Consider the following 25,962-nt stretch of genomic DNA (forward strand, 5'->3'; position numbering starts at 1 on the left):
AGCCTGTTTTTTCTGTTAAACTCTGCTGCTTCCTATACTCAGAAAAGCACGTAACAAGATGGTTTCCTCCCAAACACACGGTCTGTTACCCTATTGCCTTTGTCTCTTTAACGGGTCCCCATCACAATGTCTAACCATTTTCTGTGTAGCAGTTGGTAAAGCCGTTTCTGTCAAGGGCCGGACAGTAAATGCTACGGGCTCTGCAGGCGGTAGGGTTCTGCAGCGGCTGCTCAGCTTCGCGGTTGTTGCACCAGCAGCCGTGACAGTGTGAATGGGTGTATCTGTGTCACAGTAAAACTTTATTAATCGCAACAGGCAGCTGGCTGTATTTTACCCTCTGGCTGCAGATTGTTGATCCCTCTAGTGGCTTTTAGGCAAGGATTTTCTGCCCCTCCCCACTCTGCTTAAAAAAAAATGGCATTTTCACTTCATATAACTAAGCATCAAGGAGGGGGAGGGTTAATAGAATTGAATTGACTTCTGCTTTTTCAGAAATGGCCCAACCTCTCAAGAGGGAAAGAACTTATATATATATTATATATTATATATATTATATATGTGTGTATATATTATATATTATATATTATATATGTGTGTATATATATTATATTTATATATTATATATATTATATTATATACATTATATGTATATATATTATATATTATGTTTGTATATTATATGTATTATATATTATATATGTATATATAATTATATGTCAACATATATAGATTTGTTATATTTTTATTATATATAGATATATATTATATAGATTTATTCTATGTATAATAAATAAATGTATATTTATGATATGGCTTATACCAGAAATAAATTTCTGGTTTTATTCTCTTCTGTTCTGCAGATGCCCTGCATCTAGAGAGTCTCACAGCAATTCCAAGACTGGAATTGACACCTTCCTCAGGTGTAGCCAAACGAATCCCAGTTTCATGTGAAAGGCCCAATTATGGAGAAGTAGAGAATGGCGCTTTGGATGTGACTAGAAGACGCAAGTAAGTTAAAAGAGCAAAATATACCTACCCTGTTCTTCATGGGTGGACTATTCCTTTTGCCTGAACTTCTAATCAGTTAGACTTTTGTATCCTGAGACCATAACTTCTTTATTATGGAATTTTTATGATGGAACTTCTGACTTTCTGAAAATTGGCAATTTTAAAATAAAGATACCTCAATAGTTTTCTTAAAGTGACTTTTCTTGTTCTTTGAATTCCCTAATGTCCATTCAAAAATGTAAAAGACAAATTAGGCTACCTGAGTGTTTCCCAGTTTTTAGGAATATACTATATACTGCTAAGTAACGTATTCAAATAGTTTTCGATCATATTCTATTCCTTCTTCCTCAAGGTTACTGAACCTCCGCAAATCCCTGCCCCCACCCCCACCCTGTCCTGAGGTTCATCTGTGCTCACCTGTCTGAGTACACAGACTGACCTTCCTTGGGAAAAGTTTCAAAATGTCAGTGGCGTTTGTGAGCACTACCCACCCCAGTGAAATTTCCTTTCCGTATCAAGGGTGAGGAAGCAAGACTTTGAATTGCAAATTCTTTATTTTCATTTTTGGCGGGATTCTCCATGGTTTGCGACCTCTCTCTCGTGGAGGTTGGAGCTCATCTTCCCTTATGTCTTACTAAAACCATGAACGTAATTAGAAATCTGGTTAAGCTGGGGCAGGGAAGAGAAACATCTGGTATCTGCTGAAATTCTCGGTCTTTCTCTCTGTGGTAAGGAACTTTGCTTTCTATTGTCAGGTGCCCAGGCCCTAAAGTTGGCCCCCACCCAGGAACAGATTTCTCAGGTTGCATCAGGATGAATGATGACCTAAGGATGGAAGTGAGCATTTGACTATATTTCAACTTTATTTCTAGTACTACTATATCCTGGTCCTCTTCTATGGGCATAATATATATATATATATATATATTTTTGAAGTACTATGAGCACTTTTATAACAAGTATGAATCTTATGCCACAAAGCACAGATGCATGAGAAATGTCAACCTTTGATGGCAAGAAATTAAAATTCAGTTATTTGGGGGCTTTCTACCCCTTCTATAGTATAAGCTCAAGGATATATAGCCAAAAGATTTTGGTGAAGTATACTGAACATTTGGTTAAAGAGGCAGGCAGGTTTGGGATTTAAAATTCACTAATAACTCTAAGAGGTCTAAGGTCTCATTGTCTAAGAATTGAAGCCAAGCCTAGATAACCTTTGACGTGCTGGTACTTTGTAAAAAGTCACAAAGTAGGCAATGCCCAGAGAGTATTCATTGCTGTAGTTAGGTGCTAATGGCACTTTTCTACCTAAAAAAAAAAAAAAGTAACACTGAATAACATATCATTTAGGCAAACTCCCCAGGTTATGGAGGTCTGTATGGAGTGCCTCCCTCAGTCTACAACCTGAGCTCCATAATTTTCTCAATCGAATGGAGCAGACAATTCTGTTTCAGGTTATAACAATCCATCAGGCTTCCTTTTTCTTTCATTGCTTAATTGAGATATAATTCACATATTAAACAATTGATTCAATGAAATGCTTTTAAATAAATTCACAGAATTGCACAGTCAGCACCAAAATTAATTTTAGAACATTTTTATCATCCTAAAAAGAAACCTCATGCCCATCGACAGTCTGTCCCTATTCCCCCCACCCCCAAACCCTCAGTCCCAGGCAATCACTAATCTACTTTGTCTCATACATTTGCCTAGTCTGGATATCTCATATAAATGGAATAATGTAATATGTAACCTCTTGTGACTGGCTTCTTTCACTTAGCATAGTGTTTTCAAGGTTCACCCATGTTGTAGCATGTATCAGACCTTCACTCCTCTTTATGACTTAATAATATTCCAGTGTATGGATATGTCACATTTTGTATATCCACTCATCAGTTGATGGGCACTTGGGTTGTTTCCATTTTTTGGCTATGTGAATGATGGTGCTATGAATGTTAGTGTATAAGTTTTTGTGTACACATATGGGCATTCTTTTGGGTATAAACCTAGGAGTGGAATTGCTACATCATATGGTAACTCTAATATTTTGAGGACCTGCAAAACAGATTTCCAAAGTGGTTACCCCATTTTACATTCCCACGAGTAATGTATGAGGATTCCAATTTCTTTACGTCCTTGTCAACATTTGTCTGTTTTTTTTTTATTACTATTATTATAGCCATCTTAGCAGGTGTGAAGTAGTTTAGATGGTTTGGGTATGTTTTTCCCTAATGACAAATGATGTCGAACATCTTTTTGTGTACTTGTCAGCCTCTCGTACATCTTCTTTGGAGCTATGTCTGTCCAGATCTTTACCCATTTTAAAAAATGGGGTTCTTTTTACTACTGAGTTATATGAATTATTATTCCTCTTAAGTGTGTATATCTGACATTTTTCTGTTCCTTAATACCCATCCTATTGAGTAGCTAAGAAAAGGAAAGAAAAAGGAAATGAATCTATTTTGCTATTACTTAGCAGTTCTTGTAAAGCTTAATAAAGGAAGTTGGACTTGGAAGCTTACAGGATGTTGGGTTATTAGTAATTTCCCTTTTATCTGACACTGATTTCACCAAGTGGGGGGAAGAAACAAATATCAGTTGTGTACCAGGTACTTTGTAGGAAAGCATTCCCACATGCCATGTTATTAGTCTTCTCCACAACTTTGAGTGGTAGGTATTTCTCTGCTTTTGCAGATGAGACAACTGAGGTTCAGAGAGGTTAAATAACTTATCCAAGATCACTCAACTGGTAACTAGCAAACGTGGGATTCAAATTCAGGTTTGTCTACTTTCAAAGGATAAGTCTTTCTCACAGCCCCTCTTAGAACACAGAATTTAAACCTTTCAATCATAATAATTACTCATAATTACTTTGAAAGTAGTTTTTTGGCTAAGAAATGTGCTATCTAAAAGGATATTCTAATCCACTATCATTAGGATATGTGACAGATTTTGTCTACCATTAAGAAACAGGAGCTAACAGACCATGTAGAAACTCCTATCCAACATCCCTGGGCAAATGTACACACTCCCTGAAGGTTTTCATGTTGTCTTCTGTGCCATTTCTTCTAGAGTCCCCAGGAACGAGTCTGTCGGCTACACTTGGTGGCTGATATCACCACTTCTCACCATTCCCTTTCCAGGTTTCAGCTCCACTGAAGAATCTCTGTAGCCCGTTCACTGCAGGATTCACTCTCCCATGCCGATCCCTGAGTAGATGCTCACTTCCTACGCCTCAGACTCTAAACAAATAGAAAATTCTCCTTAGGAAACAATTTTCTAAGCATTCTCATTAATAAGTGCAGGGAATTGGAATGAAATATGAGATAAGAATTACAACAAACATAAGTGGTGTTTACCCCAATGACCCATAAATTATAGTGTTTTCTTAAGTCTTTGGCTTCAAACTATAGGGTTTTTGTCACCCTTGAGAGCCTTCATAACAAGCAACTTGATTTGGTCTTTGAGCCCCTCTCTAATCTGGTCACGACCTACCTTTCCCTCCTTTCCCATTGCCTTGTGGTTGTCCCTGCATGTCAGCGAAACCGAGTAGCATTTATCGTTGGAATATATCACAAAAACCTGCTTATACTGTTCTTTCTGCCCAGAATACCATGCACTTCTCCACTTCTCAAATTCTATATGACTGTTGAGGCCCATTTCAAAACCAGCTCTTCCATAAAACCTTTCTTACAGTAGCAAGAAATGTTTACAGTCAAGCATCTCCTGTCCTTCTAGACCAGAGGTAGAAACCAGAATAATGAGAAGTTGAGAGATGAGGTTTTTCCCAGTTTCTACCTCTGGGTAACTGTGGAAAACTCGCATCTTTCAGGCCTGTTTCCTCATTTCTCAACTATCCCACTGAGGAAAAATGAGTTCGCTCCCTCCTTTTAGACCCCAGTAACTCTTTGTCCTCCTTATTGTCATCTGTATACTCTGGTTGCATTGCAATTCTTTGTTTTCTTATATTTATTTCTGTAGTAGATCAGAAGCTTGGTGGAAGAGTGCCTTTGTCTGGCCATTAACCAATATGCATCTAGCCCTCTGCATAAATTTGGTGTATGAGAGCGGCCCAGTGATACTTATTGAATGCCTGTTTACATACTTATTCTTGTTCTCCCTACAGGGCCTATTTAAAACATCAAGACTGAGCACTCAGTGAAATTGTTGAGTTGACAACCTTGCTCCATGGTTTTCTGCCTCCTTTCTTGGGACTGGTATTCCTAGGAACTTGCGATTTATTTTTTATTCATCTCCCATGTTCATAGAAGCAGCTGCATTCTAGCATCCTTTTCAGAAAACACAGGGTGAGGTAAAAGTGAACATCTGTATTCTTAAGAGGATCTTTTTGAGTGAGCAAAGGACTCTAATAAGATTATTATCTCAAAAAGAACATCTCATAATAAAATAAGTTGGGGCCCAGCTTAGGACATTTTTGGGGAAAACAGTTCCTTTATTGACCCAGAAAATTCATTTATTTGGAATACTGTAGTGTAGAGAGAAAAGAAGAAAATACATTATTTCTAACCCTTGGCATTTAGAGAATAAATTGTTTCCAACCCTTGTCTTTTAGAAATTCAGACTGAAATATTTATGGAAGAAATGTTTATGATACCCTGGATTTGCATCAAAACAATGCACAGGTGGTTTTAGTGGGTGACAGAATAGATTGGCCACAGGTTGGTAATAGCTGAATCTGCGGAATGGGTACACAAATATTACTTATTCTATTCTGTTCCTTTTGTATTTATTTAAAATTTTTTTCCTAAGTAAACTTAGGATTTTTAGCCACATAGCATAGGCTTTGGAATCAAGCAGGCCTGAATTTAAGACTGGCTCTGTTACTTGTTAGCCATGTAAACTTGGCCAAGCCTAACCTCTCTGAATTTGCCTGTGTCCCCCATGAAACAGATACTACTTTTTAGGGTTCTTTTGAGGTTTCAAATAGACAATACATACATTACATGTATGCATATACATATCTACATATCTGCAATGGCCTAACCAATCCATGAAGACAAACCAAGTTGGTCATATTTAGAGAAAGGACAAATCTTAATTCTGTTTCCCCACTTGCTGCTGAATAGGAAGGCCTTTCATCTCCATGGGGTCCCTTCTCAACACTTCCAAGAATCTCTTGGGGCATTTACCTATATCTCATAATGTCCTTCAGGCCCCACCAACTAGTGGGCCCCAGGGCAGGACACATAACCTCCCCAGAGATTGTGGGGAAAAGAAGCTGGTTTCACCACTTCTGTCTCTGCAGTCCTCTTTGTTCATGATCCCTACTGCCCACAGGCCCTCCATGCTGACCTCCTTGGAGCTCTGTGTCTGATCACTTAGTGATCTTCTCTCCCTGGCCGGTAGAGGGATGACTCTCCCTTCCTGTCTCAGTACTTCAGAGTGAGGTCCTACTGTGGTGTTCGGTGGGCTGCTTATGATGGGATTGTTAAAACTACCCTCTCAGTTCCAGCAGACTGGGAGGGACAGTGGTCAGTAGCAGCCTCCTGCTGCCTCCAGTACTGCGGCTCCCTTCGGTAGCTGGACCTGTGCTCTCTTTAGTCCGACTTCCTTCACTCTTCCTCACTCTTGGCAGTTTCTCTTCAGGGCCCAGCTCTCTCTCCTTATAGTCTGTCTTCTTTTCCTTAGTCACTGCTCCCACCATGGAGTCTGAACAGCAACCCAAGTGCCAAACTGGACACATGTGCTTAGGTACCTGTGCATGTCCCCAAATACTCCAAGAATTAAGGAGCTTCCTGAAAATTCTATGACCACGAAACTGATTCTTCTCTCTACCTACTTCAGTCTCAGATCTGACCCCACCAAGACACCTTTAAAGTGTGTATGCAAAGTACCTGGTTCCTAGTAAACACTCAGAAAATAGCAGCTGTGACTGTCCCCCGGAATCAGAATGATCAGCAGTGTGAAGCTCAGAAGATACCTTGTCATGAGTATTATGTAGTGTGTAGACTTGTCAAATCACTATCTTGTATACCTGAAACCAGTACAACATTGCATGTCAACTACACATCAATTAAAAAGGAAGAAGAAGAGGGGCGCCTGGGTGGCACAGCGGTTAAGCGTCTGCCTTCGGCTCAGGGCGTGATCCCGGCGTTATGGGATCGAGCCCCACGTTGGGATCCTGGGAGCCTGCTTCTTCCTCTCCCACTCCCCCTGCTTGTGTTCCCTCTCTCGCTGGCTGTCTCTATCTCTGTCAAATAAATAAATAAAATCTTTAAAAAAAAAAAAAGAAGAAGAAGAGGGATGCCTGGGTGGCTCAGTTGGTTCGGTGTCCAGCTCTTGATTTCAGCTCAGGTCTTGATCTCAGGGTGGTGAGTTCAAGCCCCATGCTGGGCTCCACACTGGGTATGGTGCCTACTTAAAAAAGAAAAAAGAAGAAGAAGATACCTTGTCACAGAGGATATGAAGATGAATTTCTCTGTTTTTACTTTGGCTGTTCAAAAAAAAGAAATTAAATGTCTTGCCATCCCTTTGAAATGTCCTCATGTTATTACATGTTTTTGTCTAAGATATACTGTCACTAGGAGGAGGCGATTTATGAGACAAAGGACAATCAATTTTGAAATATCTCAGAAGATTTTCTGGCCGTTGTCTGACCTGTTCTCTCAGGCTGTGTGTGATGCGGCATTAATAACCTTGGAGAATAAATAACATTGCCAGTTGCAAAATCGGGACATGTGTAAGTTGACTGATAACTGTACTGTAGATGAACCTCAGAGCGGTGGGTGTGTCCTGTAGATCTGAGGGTGTGGTGTCCTTTTAGTTACAAATTTAAAAAAAAAAAAACTTCTGAGGAAATTTACGTTTGTTTAGGTTACAGTAGTTGTGATCTTTTGGCATTCAATTTTACGTTCTTTCTCTTTTTAGAACATTGAAACCGCCACTGAGTCAAGGGCATTTTTTTTTAAGTTAGAATGAAATAGGACCATATGGACTTTTTTCAGTTTTTTCCTCAGAAAATCCTATTAATTTATTTGATAGCCCCAATCATCTACAGTAGATCTATTAGTAAAAATTACATTGGCAATGTGAATGTAGCTTAGTGGAAGGGTTCCTGATGATAAAATCTATAGATGAAGAAACATTTCACCTAAAAGAGCAAAAATAAAGTAACCCTGGGAAATTATCTAAGCCTATAATTACCCTTACTAATACCTTAAGAGCTATTTCTTATTATTCTTTAAAATTTTTCTACCTAAATATTGAAATAATACTGGCGTGTGTCACACATGCATGTGTGGCCTGTGTTTGTTGACCCAGCCCACGGGAGAATATGTCTCATTTTGTTCCGTGAGTACCTTGGCTACCCCACCCTACGGCAGACGCTGTCAATAGCAAATGGGCTGGACCATGGATTTTCATGTAAATGTTATTCAGGTTGATATTTGAATGGCTTGGACAGGAAGAACATTCTTCCTGCTCTATGCTATTGACATGTGTTAGACTCATTGACTTGAGCCAATCTTCTACATGTAAGTAAGTCTGTCATCTGAACTCTCTTTTTCTTGCTTTTAGTCAATTTCTTAACTTTGCTTGGTTTTAAAATATATCCAGCAGGTTATCCTTTTCATGATCTGCCCGGGTCTTTATAGTTGTTGTGCGGGGGTTAGGCTTTCCTGTGCGTCTGGGATGCTGGTTTGGATAGTGGTGACTTTTGATGCTGGAAAGAAAGAGCACAATTGTGGAAAATTTTTGCTGAATTATCTCCCACCCCCACTCCATATGCACAGACACCCTGTGGATTATATTTCCAATTTCATTAACTGTAGTTCTAAATTTGAAAAAAGAAAACTTCTGTCTAGTTATACTTGTAAGAAGGGAAAAAATGCTGTTAGATAAAATTTATGAAAATTTGGGATTGAGATATGTTGTATATTGGGGTGTTTTCTGATCAGTGAGATTTATGAAACTAATGAATTGGAAGTAATAGCCAATTGCTTACCTTGCAACTGTTCCAGAACAATATAGTAATGTATGACTACTAAATATATGACATTTCTCCAAAATTACAGAATTATTACTTATTTAATCCATAAATATTGTTATATTTATCAAAAAGCTTCTCACTAAAATGTTTCACAAATAAGGTACTGAACAGCAGGACTTATACAGAACATTACACCAAATGAGACTAATTTGTAATATAAGGGAGGTAAACGGTATTTCTGCTGTATTATTTTGACTTTAAATGAGACTTTAAAAAAAAAAGTTTATGGACATGATGTGTTTCCTTTCTCCCCATATTGGAAGCCAGTTTAATTAAATAGAAAATGACTGCATTCTCTTTTATACCTCTTAAGTTCAGATGCGGGTATCTGTAACCCTAATAGGTATAAGAAGTGTTTTTCTGACAAAATTAGCTTTTTAGTTAGTGCAATATTATTATTATTATATATGTGTTAATTATAGTACAGTAATTGTCATTTCAAGACATATATAATCAAATTTTTTAGAGTTAGGGGGTATTAAGAGGGTCTGATTTTTAAATTATTAAGGAATGAATCCTTGTTGACTTTTATGAAGTATGATACTTGATGAAACTGAAGGATATTTAATATTTTCCTTTTTTATAGCTTCATTTCTTACATATATATTGGAATACAGTTAAATAAGTATATAATAATTACTAATGCAATCTATTAAATATTTTAATGATAGGGCTATCATCATTTACCATTGGTTATAAGGTACAATTTCTCTTCAAAATGTAATTCAAATATTACCCCACTTTGTTTTGTGCATATTACTTTCCTCTGTGGAATGCTGCCTATAATTTTTGATTCGTTCTATGTATTTGTCTTCCTGACTGGCCTACCAACTCCTCTGGGACAAGGACTGTAGTTTCGTGTGTCCCCAGCCTCTGTCACTGCTCCTGGGACAAAGTGGGCCTTTGTGAAAGTCACTGAATTAAATCAAGCTGATGTCATGAGGGGCTTCAAGCACACATGGTCTGACCCAAAAGCATTTAAATAAGAGACAAAATGAATAAAACAGAGAAGATGGCCTAACATTGATATATGGGAGGATTAGGTATATATTCTTGCTTTGCAAGTTTGTGGGTTTTCCTAAACATTTGAGCTGAACATTTTAAATGTTTATGTTTAAATCATCTACCAGTGTGTAAGACAATAATTGGGAAGTCTGTGCCTCACCAGCAGCCTGGGTTAGGGTATCGCAGAGACCATTCTGCTTACAGTGGAGGGGACACTATTTAGTTCAAACTGGGTTTGGAGGCTGACACCTTTATTCACTGGCTTTACTCTCTTTACCTGAAATAAGTAAATATTTTCTTGCTAAAATCCACTTCCTAAGGTTGTTGGGAGACTTAAACGGGATGATATATAAAAGGGCTTCTGTACATTTTAAATGCTGCCGTTATATCACATAACTATGCATTCTGCAAACTATGACTAAACCTGTACCTTTCTGTGATGATAGTATCGTCTGGGCAGATTCTAAATACTGCGTGTGATATACAGTGACCCTCCACTGAAACCTGTTGTTCGGTTGTGGCTGTTTAATAAGTTCTCTCCTTGATTATAGAATACGTAAATGTCTTCATCTTTTCATTGTTTGTACTGTAGGTTTTTGATATGTTCAGGTGGTTTCAGTTTTCAATATTAAATTTAATTCCTACATAAACCAAACAATAATGAAAATATACATACTAGAAAAAAGTATTATTAAAGAGTAACTCGTTCCCACTGTATTATTTGAGAGTAAGTGAGCTAATCAACCCTAATGTCCTAAAGTTCCCCCTAAATCAAGAATTCTTGATCAAGATTAAGAAGTTCAGGGGCGCCTGGGTGGCGCAGCGGTTGGGCGCCTGCCTTCGGCTCAGGGCGTGATCCCGGCGTTATGGGATCGAGCCCCACATCGGGCTCTTCCGCTGGGAGCCTGCTTCTTCCTCTCCCACTCCCCCTGCTTGTGTTCCCTCTCTCGCTGCCTGTCTCTATCTCTGTCGAATAAATAAAATCTTAAAAAAAAAAAAAGATTAAGAAGTTCAAATAGGACTTTCAAACACTTGCCCTGGCAGGGTGGGACCACGGTTTTGTGAACCTCTGTTTGAGCACCAAGTAGTAGGTGCTGAGTAGATATAATCCCTCAGATCTTTGAGAATGGGATTAAGTTTAAAAGGTATTATTGGTCTAGCTAGAAAATTGAAAACCATTTTTAAATCACCAGGTCAAAAGTTTTAGGTTGAATATTCCATAATTAGAAATTTCCATAAATAGAAATGTTGGGTTATGCCCACATAGAATGTTCTGTTTAAAGACAACGTGATTTAAGTTCATGAAATAAACTCTATCTGCCCTTTAAGTTTAGAATTTATTTTGCCCAAGAATTTATTAGGTATTCGTTAAATATTGGACTTGTAAGTATATTTGAAATTGGATTTTTTTTTGCAAGTACAACTTTGAGAAAGTGTGTTTATCAATCTGCCCTCTAGCATCCCATTCCCATATCCTCTCTAAAAGAGCAAAGTAAATATGGGTTCTTTTAAAATTGTATGAAAATGTTTGCTTAAAACAACCTCTCTGGAATGGAAAATGTCAAATTGTTGGACTTTTTTTTTTTTTTCTTTAGGAGAATGGTGTTGACCACTTGTGTTCTGAGAGCCTGCCGCAGTCCAGGTTTGCTTGCTTGTTTGTATATGTGAATTTGAATGTATATTTGGTTAATTTTTAAGGAACTCTTTGGACCTGACACTCCAAAATATTTCCTCTACTCTCTTGACAGGGAATGTTCCACACTGTCATCTCCTGGACACACTTTGTCCACAGAGAGTACTGTAACTTCAAGTGGTGAGTGAACTTGGAAAATATATAAAAATAGAGTATTAATGTTATAACTATAAGGTTGGTTTCTGTGGCCTGCTGAAGTGAGTGCAAATGAAAAGAACATAGGCAAATAATTTTTTTTGCATAGTGTTCATGCTGTTAGTTTCTTCCTGTTGATAGATTCTGGGTCAGAAATTTTGAATATGGCTTCTGGTGACCTTGACTGTAAATCATTCTGTGAGAAAGAGGAAGATACAAGATCAGGTTCTGCTATGATTAAGATCGCAGGTAAGCTATTGAAGTATCAAGTACAGTTTCCATTCCAAAGCAGTAAGTAAACCTGTAAGCTACTGGAGCAACTATCCTCATGGTTCACTAATATTATTTTATTTAAAAATTTGAAGCTCTACTCAGGGGAAAAGAAGTCCAAGAGGTAATTGTGGACTTCATATATGATAATGTTGCCATTTTTTTCTCCAGTTCTATAGAAAGAACAAGAATTACAATATATTTTAATAGGACTTAAATATTTCCTAATGGCAAAGATTGAGTGAATACAATTGGGTCTCAACGGTGGCACAGATGTAGAATCACCTGTTTAGGAAATTCTCAGAATCTTGGGGTGCCTCGCTGGCTCAGTGGGTTAAGTGTCCAACTCTTGGTTTTGACTCAAGTGATGATCTCAAGGTCGTGAGATCAAGCCCTGCCATCAGGCTCCACCTTAGGCATGGACTCTGCTTAAGATTCTCTCTCTCCTTTCCCCCTCTCACTCCGCCTTTCTGCCCTTGCCCTTGTGCCCATGTGCATGCTCTCTCTTAAAAAAAAAAATTCTCAGAATCCTAATCAGAATCTGTTTGGTTAAAATGATGAGCCAATTCATAATGGTCCACTTAGGAGGCAAAAGAATTAACTAGATAATATGTTATATTCTTTTTTGCTACTTGGGTCTGAAAACAAGGTAGTTATTCTCAACCATTCCCAGTGACACATCACTACAGTTGACACTCACGGGAAACAGTAGGCTCCCATTCCACCCCACCCCCCCAAATCAGTCAAGGAAAATTCATTCTGTTGTTTAAACTGGAAAGTTAAGTTGAGATATAGATGGTACACTAAAGGAGTTGTAAAATTGTAGAAATGGAATCCATTCTTTGTTTTAACTGAAGAATATCTTCATGCTTTACCTCAGATGAATAAGATAAATTTTAATTAGAACTACACCAAGATATCATTTTTCACCAGTCATGTCGGCAAAGATGCACAACTTTGATTACGTTCTGTTGGTTAGCTTGTAGGGGAAAAAGGGAAATCTCATACGTTTCTGTAGGAAATGTGAATTCTTATAAATATGGGGGGGAATTTGCCAATATCTACGAATATGTTAAATATACATATCCTGTGATAAAATAATTTAGTTTCCGGGGATTTATCCTATAGATCTAAGTGCTCACCTGACTTGTAGAAGTTTCTTTACTCTAGTATTTTCTATAATAACAAAATATTGGAGACAAGTTAATTATCAAAAGAAACCTAGTTTGGGGCGCCTGGGTGGCACAGCGGGTGGGCATCTGCCTTCGGCTCAGGGCGTGATCCCGGCGTTCTGGGATCGAGCCCCACATCAGGCTCCTCCACTGGGAGCCTGCTTCTTCCTCTCCCACTCCCCCTGCTTCTGTTCCCTCTTTCGCTGGCTGTCTCTCTCTGTCAAATAAATAAAATCTTTAAAAAAAAAAAAAAACCTAGTTAATACACAATGGCATCTCCACGTAATGGAATACTAATATACATCCATAAAATGTATACAAGGAAACATTCTTAGAAGGATATCAAAGAGTTATTGTCTCTTAAAAAGGAAAAAACCCCAAACACAAAACATTACATATTGCCTATAAAATTCTGCGGGAAAATCAAAAGGATAGGAAGAAGTTTTATGTATGCATAAAGTATCTTTGAAAGGCTAGATAAAAATTAAATAACATTGTCTATGGATAGAGAAAGTAGGTTTCTTATACAAATGGATGGGAGGGAAAATTTTTACCATAAAAACATTTTACACTTTAAAATTTATGGACCATATGAATCTATTATATCTTAAAAGTTAACGAAAAATTAAAATTTTCATTGGGAAAAGGCATTTTATCGCTGAAGAAAGTGGTTACTATTTTGTTATTTCCATATAAATTTTAAAAATATAATACATACTTTCTTTTTCTTAAAAAGAAACAAAACCTATTTATAGCTGCTGACCTTTGTGCCTCCACTGAACTAAATTCAAGACAATGGATCATGTAAAGAGGAAAATCATTATCAAGTACATTACAGTACAAATAAAGTACACAAAAATAAAGGGAAATTACAAAGAGGAATGGCATAAATTAAAAGTACCTTTGTTTCTTAGTTTGATGACTTTTTTTAGAAAGATACCATGTTTTGGAAGGATATCATACTCAGTTATCAGCCTTACATCTGTAATTTTAAAAAAACCTGTTTGTCGAGCTGATTGTTTATCCTTCCTTCATCTAGTTTCTGTAAGTATACTAGTAATGTGTTTGATTAAAAAAAGAAAAGCAGCAGCAGCCTTAAAAAAGATTTTAAAAACTATTACTTGAAGGCTATTTATACAGATACTCATTTCTATTAAGAAATCATCTATGGCTAGCTTCCTTGGGAAACATAGCTGCTCTAGTCCTAACTTTTAATCAATAGGCACATTTAATGTTTTTTAATATATCATTTGTCTCACATGTTAAGGTCTTTGACACTTACTAGTCTGCTCATATTGCCACCCTCACTATTTCTTCCTCTTTTTGTTACTGCTCAGGCAACTCTTTAGTGTATTCCCTTTATCTCATAGGCAAAAGTCCAGCTCCTGAGAATATTACACTCCAAGGCTCTGTGAGTGAGGACAAAACCATGTTAAGTCTGGTAAGGAAATATACATATGTTAACAGTATAAGTAATGATATATTACAATGGTAGAACTGTCCCTTCAAGTTTGCAAAATGCTCTCGAAAGCACTGTTTTATCCTTTCAAAATATTATGAAGTTAATAGAATTTAATTACTCCAATTTTATAGATGAGGAAGTTGGTGCCAAAGAGTCCCTGTGACTTGTTCAAGGTCACACAGTAGAGTCAGAGCTAGGACCTCCTGACTCTACATTGTTTTTTTGCTCATTCACTCATTTATTCATCAGAGGTCTACTGGAAACAAGCTAAATATCTATTAATAGAAGACTTTTAAGTAAGCAAATGTATTAATAAATAAGGTTAAGTAAAACAGTAATATTTACCTTAAAGGTATATTCTAATTAAGAAAATGTGTTCTAATTAAGGGAAGAAACATACAGTTACTCAGTAATATAGAATAACTCGGTGTGGTTAGTGATATAAAAGAAAAAGTTTTGGGTGAGAGGCCAGACAAGTGTCATGGAGGAGATACTTTGTGAATGGTATCAAATGTTATCTATGTACCTGGAAAACTGCTATAAAACATTATTTAAATGTTTATAGAAAAAGTTTGAATGCCTTTCCTTAAAGAGAAGGCTCATTGTCAGTGGTATGAATTTATAATTATTGAGGAGTAACTTGTAGGCTATGGATCCAATTCCATGTTTCTTCAAGGGTCTTGTTTCTGTATTAGTCCCTGTCCGTTAAAAGAGATGATGGTGGTGATGATGATGATTAGAGGTGTGTGTGTGTGTGTGTGTGTGTGTGTGTGTGTGTGTGTGTGTGTGTATTGTTGTTTTCCCCTCAGTATATAAATATTGCTTTAGTTAGGCCCGTTTGGTTTTCAGAAACAGAGACTCATGAAAGCTAACTCAAGAGAGATGGTTGTGGCATAGATACATTTGAGGCAATAAGGTAGATAAACATTTTGTAGTATTCTAGTCTGAAGAGAGTGGAATGATTGGGTATGTGATTTGGAATCGTCCTTTGTAATGTAAAGTATGTGTAGAGTGTAGTGTTGCCAGCAAGCATGCTGAAAGTGGTTACCCCTTATAAGAAATAGAGGAATATTTGAGTCCTCTACTCTTTCATGGTAGTCTTCTGAGAAAAAGAATTTTTTCTCATCTCAAAGCAAGATAGAAATAAAGAAACTTTAAAATAATGGGTTAGAAAATGTAGTAATGGAGCTATGGTACTGGTTAGGCTACTATTGTAACAATTCAGGCAAGAGATGAAGATAGTATGCATTTAGTGTGGATGGAGAAAAGAAGAGTAATTTGGGAGAGATTTAAAGGACAGAATTTATAGTACATGGTGGCTGATAACCAGGATGGGGTTTGGGGATGGATGGGAAAATATAAAAACTTAGGTTTATGGCTTATCCTACAGAATGAATAGAATATCATGAAATAGGGAGGAAGTAAGAAGAGTAGAATTTGAGGGGTAAAATAAGATTAGTTTAAGTTGAGTTTCAGGTTGATATGAGACATCAGTACTCTGAAAGATTATATATATAGCTGTATACCTATATTCGTAAACTCATTCCTAGGATTTTAGGAGCAGACATACATTTGTGAGCAAAAAAACAAGGACGTGGATGAGATTTCCCAAGGACACTGGCAGGCAGGAAGAGAACACTGAGAATAACGGACTCTTGGTGATTCCATTATCTAACAAAAAAGACAATGGCGGAGGAAATTCAGAAGGAGCTACTATAACCATTGGAGGACATCAGGAGATGAAAACCAAGGAAAGAAAAATCTTCAAGGAGGAGAGGTTTATAGATCATTTTAGGTGTTACAGTGAAGTCAAGATAAAGACGGAAATTTTTCCATTGAATTTGGCCACAGAGAGTTCACTGATAACTTTTTTTAGAGTATTGGGTACAGAGACAGAAGAGCTGAAAAACTGGGACCAGCAACCATGGACAATTCTTCCCAGACGCAGCATGGCCATAAAGGATAGGATTGGAAGAAGATGCCATATCTGGAAGAGATCAGGGTGTTGAGGGAGGATTCAGAAAACTTAAGAATATTTAAATGTTGATAAGAATGATCCAGTGCTTTACCTGTATTATTGCATTTGTTACATTTTATCAAAATCTTAGCTTCATTTCTCTAAAAGTTACATGACATGGAATCAATGGCTCTACCGAGGAAATTTGTCTTAGACTTATTTTTCAGGGAAGATTTCTGAGAATATTTTTATCACCATAACAATGATTTTACACCTTTGCTTTCTCATTAGATTTTCGCAGGCAGTATAGTAGAACCCTCTTATTATGGTAATTCTTGTTGTATAGATATATTTGTAGGTTGGTTGGTCAGTGACCTTAAAATGTATTTATATGGAGTAAAAGCCTAACATAACATAGTCCTACCTGCAACTTTTGCCACAAGTTCCCCAAGAGCCCATCTAGAATGCTACATGTGATAGTCCTAGATCACCCCTACCTCTTTATCCATCCAGTCCTCCCATTCCATCAAGCTCCAGCCTGTTCCTTGTCTGTAGAGACTTTCCATGCTTCTCAAGCCATGGTATCTCTCCCCTCCCTTTGTAGAGCACGTATTTATTCACATCTCATTTGTTTGGCAATCCTAGTTTGCCTTATGGTGATTTCTGTCACATTTACACCTGTTCATATGTTTCTGTCTTTTGTACCTCAACTAGGTTGGAAACCCCTTAAGAGCCAGTCCTGTTTTCTTCTTAACCTCTAGTTAAGTTCTTTGAATACCACAGTGTTTTTGATAGAGTAGGGTTAGGAGAGGACAGGAAGTTGGGAAATGATTGGTTATGAAGGATTTCCACTCTATGTACAGCAATAAAATCTCTTTATGATTTTAGGAAGCAAAGGAGGAACCAGAAACAATAGATGAGAATAGAAAAAAATGTGCTGCAGGAGGTAAGGAATGTTCTCTCCCAACCCCCATGTGAACTTTTGTTCCTGCTTATATTTTTATGGGTGAAATCTTTCTGAGTAAAGACATGGTACCTATAATTATGCATCTCTAGCTAAAATCAGCCAATAAAACTGATTCTTGATTCAATTTGTATCATTTTTGAAAAGCCACATTTATGTTGCATTAACTATTAAGCCCCAAAGGACTTGTAATAACTATACATTATTGTGAACAAAGAACCATCCCAATGTTGGCAGTAAATTCTAAGCTCTACTTTGAGATCTTTTTTATTATCCTATCCAAAAGTAAATAAGATAGTATTTAAAGAATAAGTGCTAATATGCTTCCTTCCCCATTTCATCTCCAATAGGATGGAGTCGTGGATAGAGTTGAGACTTTGAAGTCACACTGACTATACTGGGTGACGACTAGCTTTGAGTTCAGTAGGTTATTTAACCTGAGAGTCAACTTCCTCATCTGCAAAATGGAAATGATGAGTTACAAAAATTAACCTTTATTGAGAATATGTCATATGCTAAGTTCTGGACTAAATTCTTTTTTAAGATTTTATTTATTTGACACAGGGAGAGAGGGAGCACAAGAAGGGGGAGCAGCAGGCAGAGGGAGAGGGAAAAGCAGACTCCCTGCTGAGCGAGGAGCCCGATCTCAATCCCAGGACCCTGAGGTCATGACCTGAGCCTAAGGCAAGCACTTAACCAGTTGAGCCATCCAGGCGCCCCTAAATTATGTGCATCGTTTCATTTGGTTCCCCCAAATACCTATGTAAAATAGGTAAATTGCAATTCAGTTTCCTAGCCTGTAGACTGTAGATGATAGCAGTATCTTCCACAGGTTTGCTCTGAGGATTGAATAAATTAGGTATAAATCAGTTAGAAAAGTACTTGGCAAAGTTCTTTAAAAGGCACTATAGAAAAATAATATCATCCTTATTTTGTAGATGATTTGATGAAGCTGTGACTTGTTCCAGGTCACAAAGCCGTAAGGGTCAAAGCTGGGACTTAAATCAGGTTTTTTCAACTCTAATGCTCTTATTAACTAATATATTGTCGTCTTTGTGAAGTTGTCATGAAGAGTATCATTAATATGTATAAAGAGCCCTGTTTGGGGACCAGCATATATGACTTGTGACACATGTGTGATACCGTATTTATTGTTGCTGTTATTATTACTATTATTGTACTACTACTCTTACTACTGCTGCTACAATGACTCCTCCTCCTCCTGCCGCTGCTGTTAAAACCTTGGTCTGAAGAAGGACTAGGGTAATAGAAGAAGGTATGCATTTAGCCATGGGATCAAGTTAAATAAACATTCAAATGCAAAGAGAGCAGTTGGGCTCCTCCTGGACTCTGAGGTATCTTCAGGTTTCAGATTACTCACAGGCTAACGTATGAGCCAATGATTTTAATGTCATCGTGATCCCAATAGCATAGCATAACATGATCTTATATTGAAGCAAATGCATTATTTTTTTAAAAGATTTTATTTATTTCAGAAAGAGCCAGAGAGACAGCACAAGCAGGGGGAGCAGCAGAGGGAGAGGGAGAAACAGTCTCCTTGCAGAGCAGGGAGCCCTATGTGCGGCTCCGTGGATCCCAGGACCCTGGGACTGTGACACAAGCCAGAGGCAGACACTTAAGTGACTGAGCCACCCCGGTGCTCTGAAGCAAACGCTATAATTAACTGGCTATAATTTCAGACATCCTTCAATAAAATGCCTTTGTGTGGTGGAGAGAGGACATTTGATGAATGTGCCTTCAGCTGGGAACCTTTGTAACCCAATACTATTTTATTGTCTTTTAATAGACACTGCTGTCTCCTCTCTTCCTGTAACCACTGTGAAATCCGTGAACTTTAGACAAAGTGACAAGTAAGTTCTTCTTCACATGGCATGCTCACAGTTTTTGCTTTTCTGTTGAATTATGTTTGAATAAATTTTTTGTCTTATCCTACAGCACTTCTGCTAATGAGAAGGAAGTGGAGGTGAGTTTTTTCCCTTTAAGTTAAAAAAAAAAAAGTGTTTCTGACTCCCTTGTCTATAATCACTTCATACTTTTGCACAAGCTGCTGTGCGTTTGGTGTCTGGCTGGCTTGGCAGTGGCTAAGTGCAGGGAAGGCCGATGCAGGCCAGCTTTATGTTGCTGGGAGGAAAAAGAAACGGCTCAGCTTAATCCGGTGTTAAACGGAAATATTTCGCTACAACTAGTTTTCTCCCCTCACCCTCACATTATTTTGACAACAGGCTGAATTTCTCAGATTATCTTTGGGATTTAAGTGTGACTGGTTCACCTTGGAGAAGAGAGTGAAGCTTGAAGAAAGATCACGAGACCTGGCAGAAGAAAATTTGAAGAAAGAGATCAGTAACTGTTTAAAGCTGTTAGAGGTGAGAATCCTGACATTTGGGAGCTACACATTGGACGATCATATTGTTAATAATGTTTTCAAAATTAGGTAGAGTTTACTTGTATGACTAAAACCAACACCAGGTACCAAGCCCTGCCTGACTCAGATGTCATTAATAGGAAGTAAGAATTCGGGATCAGGCTAAGATAAAAGATTCACTAATAAAACAAGTGCCTTGTAAAGTCATCGTGAGTCACCTACCTTCTCTGGACGTTCAAATAGGTTTCAGGCAGAAGAGTCATCATGCAGGAAACTGAGCCATAGGAGATAATATCAATTTTAAACTTCAAAGAAGAGAATCAAAAGTCTATTTCCATTTAATTAACTGAAAAAAGACAATGGTGATTGATTTTAGTCTTGTCAGGTGATGGGCAAGCCCTCTCTAGGTATGTAGGTAACCACTACTATTTTTCCATTTTGTGAAATCACCATAAATATAGAGATGGGTTGGAAAATTAAGAGGTTATTTTTGGAAAAAAAAATAAAAATTAAGAAACCGTATTCTTTTTTTTATTGTAGTAAAAAACACATAACATCAAATTTACCATATTTACCATCATAAGCGTACAGTTCAGTAGTGTTGAGTATGTTCACATCGTTCTAAAACTGATCTTCAGAACTTTTCCATCTTGCACGCTGAAACTCTGTACCCATTAAACAACACCCCTTCCTCCTCCTCTCAGCCCCTGGTCGCCAGTTTACTTTCTATTTCCATGAATCTGTCTACTTCAGGTACCTCATATAAGTAAAATCATACAGTGTTTGTCTCTGCTGAGCAATCCCATGACCCTGAGATCACGACCTGAGCCGAAACCGAGAGTTGGATGCTGAACTGTGCCACCCAGGCGCCCTTACTTTTCCTTTTTAAAATGATATACACAATTTATGGTGTTTTAGATTTGGGCAAGTCTTAGATATTTGCTGATGGTCACATAGCTAATAAGCAGTGGCTTGTTTGCTTCCAAAACTGCTGTCCTCTTAACTGTCTCCACCCTAGTGGGATGGATGGTTCTCCGCCAGGAAGGCCATCATCTTGGATCAAGGGCACAGGTTTGAAAGAAATATTCAGAAGGCAGTGGCCCATCGAGCCAGCTCCATAATGCTTTGTCATCAATGGAAGAGTAAGTGTAGTCAGAGCCATATCTAAATCTCGTATGTTTTCACTACTTTTATTAAAAGTTCAAACCGGGGTGCCCGGGTGGCTTAGTAGGTTGAGCGTCTACTTGTGGCTCAGGTCATGATCTCAGGGTCCTGGGATTGAGCCTAATATTGGGCTCTCTGTTCAGCGGGAGCCTGCTTCTCCCTCTCCCTCTGTGCGCACGCTCTCTCTCTCTCTCTCTCAAATAAAATCTTTTAAAAAAAAAGTTCAAGCCATGCTCCTCATATAATATATTCAACTCATTCATAAGCATAATTTTTTACCATTAAGTATATGTCATTCTGTCAATTGTGGAAAGTGATGTAAATATGTATGAAGAAAGGGCAAATTTGGAAAGGAAGGAAGGAAGAGATTGAGATAAGATATTAAAGGTTTTGTGAACATCTGTGTAGGTGTCCTTGATAGCCAACAAAGATATTAATATTTCAATATCATTCATTATTGGTCTTTGCTGCTGCTTTTCACGTTACACCAAGATAACTGAAATGTGACTGTCATCTGTATCTCCAACATAGTCACTTTTAGAGTCACTCGCTGAATGCTTGGGTTGGATATATTTTAATACTTTGCTTTCTGTGCAGTCTTTAACACCTCTTTGTGAAGATGACAACCATGCCCAGGAAATTGTTAAGAAGCTGGAGAAGAGTATAACATTTCTTAGTCAGTGCACTGCACGAGTGGCCAGTAAGGCTGAGATGCTGGGAGCCATTAATCAGGTAATCTGTCTCCATTTCTTTAACTAAATGAAATTACTGAAAGGATTTCTTTTCCCTGAGATTGTGGATTACATTTCTAGGAAAAAAATTTAAAAAATACCTCTGTGTTGTATAAGACATATGTGTTTAATATAGAGAAAATGGAATATGCAAATAAAAATGTAAAAAAAAAAAAACCCCTCTCTTAATAGCATTAGCCAGTGACAACCATCCAAAGAATCTCTTCCAAATATCAGTTTCATACCTTCTCCTTTCTCTTCAAACCATCATCATGTTGTTTCCCCTCTTCTCTGTCAAATAATGACTGCTTCCTGCCTCAGTGAGTCATTGAGTCATTCAAAAGAGAATTGCCACAAGTTCCAAACCTAGTAACACCTGAACCCTCATGCTTTTCCTTCCTTCCCAGTACAAAATGTGTGTTGTCTCTAAGCTTGTCTAAGGCTAACCATTTCACCTGCATACCAGAACCCATTCCTCCTAATTTACTCAGAATCTTGGGCTCAGAATCTCCCTACTTTCTTCCATCTTCAATTTTCCCCACTATATTGAATCACTCCCGTGAGTACACAAATATGTTGTTTTTCAGATGGGAAAAAATAACATAAACACAAGCAAAATAATCTTTGACCATTTCTCCTCTGTCTTTCTCTGCTTCCATTTATAGCAAATTTCCTCAACAGAATTGTACTCACTGTCTCCAATTTCTCTCCTCCCAATTGCTCTGAAATCTCTAAATGCCTTTAACCTACTCATTTTCCTTAGCTGATCTATACTAAGCATGTCTGAGCTCTTCTTCCTCCTGGAAACACTCTCCTCACTTGGCTTTCAGGTCCACATTCTCCTGTTTTTTCTCTCAACATCATGGATCACTCCCTTCCAGGCTCCTGTATGAGTCCCACCATTCTCCCTGGCTTCATAGTATCAGTGAGCCCCAGGGCTCCCCGCTTGTACATGTGATGTCCATCTTCCTTCAACCCATACCATCCTGTGTGGTCAGCTGATGACTCCCAAATTCAGGTGCTTATCCTAAACTTTTGCCATGAGTTCCAGACCAGAATATACTACTATGGATGCAGCATTTCCACTGGGATGTTTGACAAACAACTCAAACAACACATACACAAATGAACTGCTTATGGTATCTCCAAAACCTATTCCACACATAATCTTATCTCAAAATTGATCAGATTGAAAATTCTTGGGAGTAATTCTCAACCATTTTCTCTCACACTTCACCTCTAATCCTATAGAAAATCGTAATTACTCTACCATCAGAAAAAATCCTATTTACTATCAGAATTCAACTGCTTATTTCTTTCCCACTGCTACCACCTATCTAAGCTACCATTCTATTTTTTTTTACAGTTAATACAGTATCTTCCTAAATGGTATCCCTGTTTCCATTCAAACCCACTACTCCCTGCAACATAGTCTGTTCTCCATAAAGCAGCCAGAATAAACCTTCTAAAATGTAAGCTAGATCATGCTTTTTTGTTTTTGTTTTTTTAAAGATTTTATTTATTTATTTTGAGAGAGAGGGAGTGAGAGAGAGAGAAGAGAGCATGAGCGGAGGGGAGGGGCAGCGGGAGAGGGAGAAGTAGGCGCCACACTGAGCAGGGAGCCTGACATGGGACTCAATCCCAGGACCCTGGGATCATAACCTGAGCCAAAGGCAGACACAACCAACTGAACCACCCAGGCGCCCTAGATCATGTTTCTTTTTGGTTCAAAGTCCTCCAGTAGCTCCTCACTTTTTTCAGAATAAAACCCCAAATCCTTTTGATGGCTTAAAAATCTACACAAGTCCCCTGCCCTCTTACCTTTTGAAATTTATTTTTCCTATGATAATATTCCTGAATTATTGCATTCCAGCCAGACTGGTCTCCTTTCTGTTCATGAGACATGGGAGTAAACACGTAGTTTGTTTAGACTGTGTTCAAACTTAAATGACCATCAACTTAATATAGACTCCTATGTACTTATGATGTTATGTATGAATTTCATGGTAACCACAAACCCAAAACCTATAATAGATACACAAAAAGTAAAGAGAAAGGAATCCAAGCGTAACACTAAAGAAAGTCATCAATCACAAGGGAAGAGAACAAGAGAAGAAAAAAGGAAGCGAGAAGAACTACAAAGCAACCAGAAAACAATGAACAAAATGGCAATAAGTACATATGTAGCAATAATTGCATTACGTGAAATGCAAATGGTCTAAATGCTTTAATCAAAAGACATAGGATGACTGAATGAATAATAAAACAATACCCATCTATGTGTTTCCTACGGGAGACATGCTTCAGAGCTAAAGACACATACAGACTGAAAGTGAAGGAATGGAAAAAAATATTTCATGCAAATGGAAATGAAAAAAATCTGGGGTAGCAATATTATATCAGACAAAATAGACTTTTTTTTTCAGACAAAAGAGACTTTTTTTTAATAATAATTTTTTATTATGTTAGTCTCCAGACAGTATATCCTTAGTTTTTGATGTAATGTTCCATGATTCATTATTTGTGTATAACACCCAGTGCACCATGCAATATGTGCCCTCCTTAATACCCATCACCGGCCTAGCCCAATCCCCCACCCCCCTCCCCTCTGAAGCCCTCGGTTTGTTTCCCAGAGTCCACAGTTTCTCATGGTTCATTCCCCCTTCTGTTTACCCCCCCTTCATTCTTCCTTCTCCTACTGATCTTCCTATTTCTTATGTTCCATAAATGAGTGAAACCGTATGATAATTGTCTTTCTCTGCTTGACTTATTTCACTTAGCATTATCTCCTCCAGTGCCGTCCATGTTGCAGCAAATGTTGAGAATTCGTTCTTTCTGATGGCTGAGTAATATTCCATTGTATATATGGACCACATCTTCTTAATCCAGTCATCTGTGGAAGGGCATCTCGGCTCCTTCCACAATTTAGCTATTGTGGACAATGCTGCTATGAACATTGGGGTGCATATGGCCCTTCTCTTCACTACGTCTGTATCTTTGGGGTAAATACCCAGTAGTGCAATTGCTGGATCATAGGGTAGTTCAATTTTTAACTTATTAAGGGACAGACAAAATAGACTTTTAAACAAACTGTAACAAGAGACAAAGAAGGGCATTACATAATGATAATGGGATCAATCCACAAGAGGATATAAAATTGTAAATATCTATGTACCCAACACAGAAACACCTAAATACATAAAGCAACTATTAATAGGCATAAAGGGAGAAATTGACAGTAATACAATAATAGTAGGGCACTTTAATACCCCAGTCACATCAACAGATAGATCAACCAGTCAGAAAATCAATAAGGAAACAGTGGCTTTGAATGAGACATTAGATCATATGGACTTAACAGACACATATAGAACATTCCATCCAAAACTGGCAGAATGCACATTCTTTTCAAGAGCACATGGAACATTCCGCAGGTTAGATCACATGTTAGGCCAAAAAACAAATCTCAATAAATTTAATAAGATTGAAATCATATCAAGCATCTTTTCTGATCACAGCAGTGTGAAACCAGAAATCAATTACAAGAAAACACTTGAAAAGATACAAACACTTGGGAGGCTAAACAGCATGCTACTGACCAACCAGTGGGCAAAGAAAGAGGATGTTATGAAGACATATGAAAATGAAAATACAATGGTGTAAAATCTTTGGGATGCAGAAAAAGAAGGTTTAAGAGGGACTTTTATAGTTTTTACAGCCCTATCTCAAGAACCAAGAAAAATCTCAGACAATCTAATCTTATACCTAAAGGAACTAGAAAAAGAACAAAGCCCAAATTTAGTAGAAGGAAGGAAGCAATAAAGATCAGAGCAGAAATAAATGAAATAGAGACCCCCAAAAATATATCAATGAAACCAAGAGATGTTTCTTTGAAACGATATGGAGAACTGGTAAGCCTTTAGCCTAGACTCATTAAGATAAAAAGAGAGGCTCAAAATCAGGGAAGAGAACAAATAACAACTGACATCACAAAAATAGGATTATAAGAG

The 25,962-nt window shown here is 37.7% G+C and overlaps 1 protein-coding gene across 3 annotated transcripts in view; it reads left to right on the top strand.

Annotated features, from left to right (window-relative positions):
- Nucleotides 1–25,962, top strand: part of IRAG2 (inositol 1,4,5-triphosphate receptor associated 2) — a 122,769-nt gene that overhangs the window by 88,055 nt on the left and 8,752 nt on the right. For 2 of the 3 annotated variants that reach the window (XM_087855699.1, XM_087855697.1), the window contains 11 exons: nucleotides 861–1,008; nucleotides 1,764–1,845; nucleotides 11,617–11,663; nucleotides 11,770–11,834; nucleotides 11,991–12,098; nucleotides 14,662–14,732; nucleotides 17,599–17,656; nucleotides 19,482–19,545; nucleotides 19,631–19,658; nucleotides 19,918–20,058; nucleotides 21,819–21,953. In XM_087855699.1, coding sequence (XP_087711825.1) covers nucleotides 861–1,008; nucleotides 1,764–1,845; nucleotides 11,617–11,663; nucleotides 11,770–11,834; nucleotides 11,991–12,098; nucleotides 14,662–14,732; nucleotides 17,599–17,656; nucleotides 19,482–19,545; nucleotides 19,631–19,658; nucleotides 19,918–20,058; nucleotides 21,819–21,953 — 947 coding nt within the window. Of the gene's footprint in view, nucleotides 1–860; nucleotides 1,009–1,763; nucleotides 1,846–11,616; nucleotides 11,664–11,769; nucleotides 11,835–11,990; nucleotides 12,099–14,661; nucleotides 14,733–17,598; nucleotides 17,657–19,481; nucleotides 19,546–19,630; nucleotides 19,659–19,917; nucleotides 20,059–21,818; nucleotides 21,954–25,962 lie in introns of those variants that run through there. The other variant, XM_087855698.1, reaches the window with a different exon arrangement.

This window comes from Ursus americanus, chromosome 25, assembly GCF_024610735.1.
Source record: "Ursus americanus isolate L20-20 chromosome 25, mUrsAme1.1.p, whole genome shotgun sequence".
In the NCBI taxonomy this organism is placed as follows: domain Eukaryota; kingdom Metazoa; phylum Chordata; class Mammalia; order Carnivora; family Ursidae; genus Ursus; species Ursus americanus.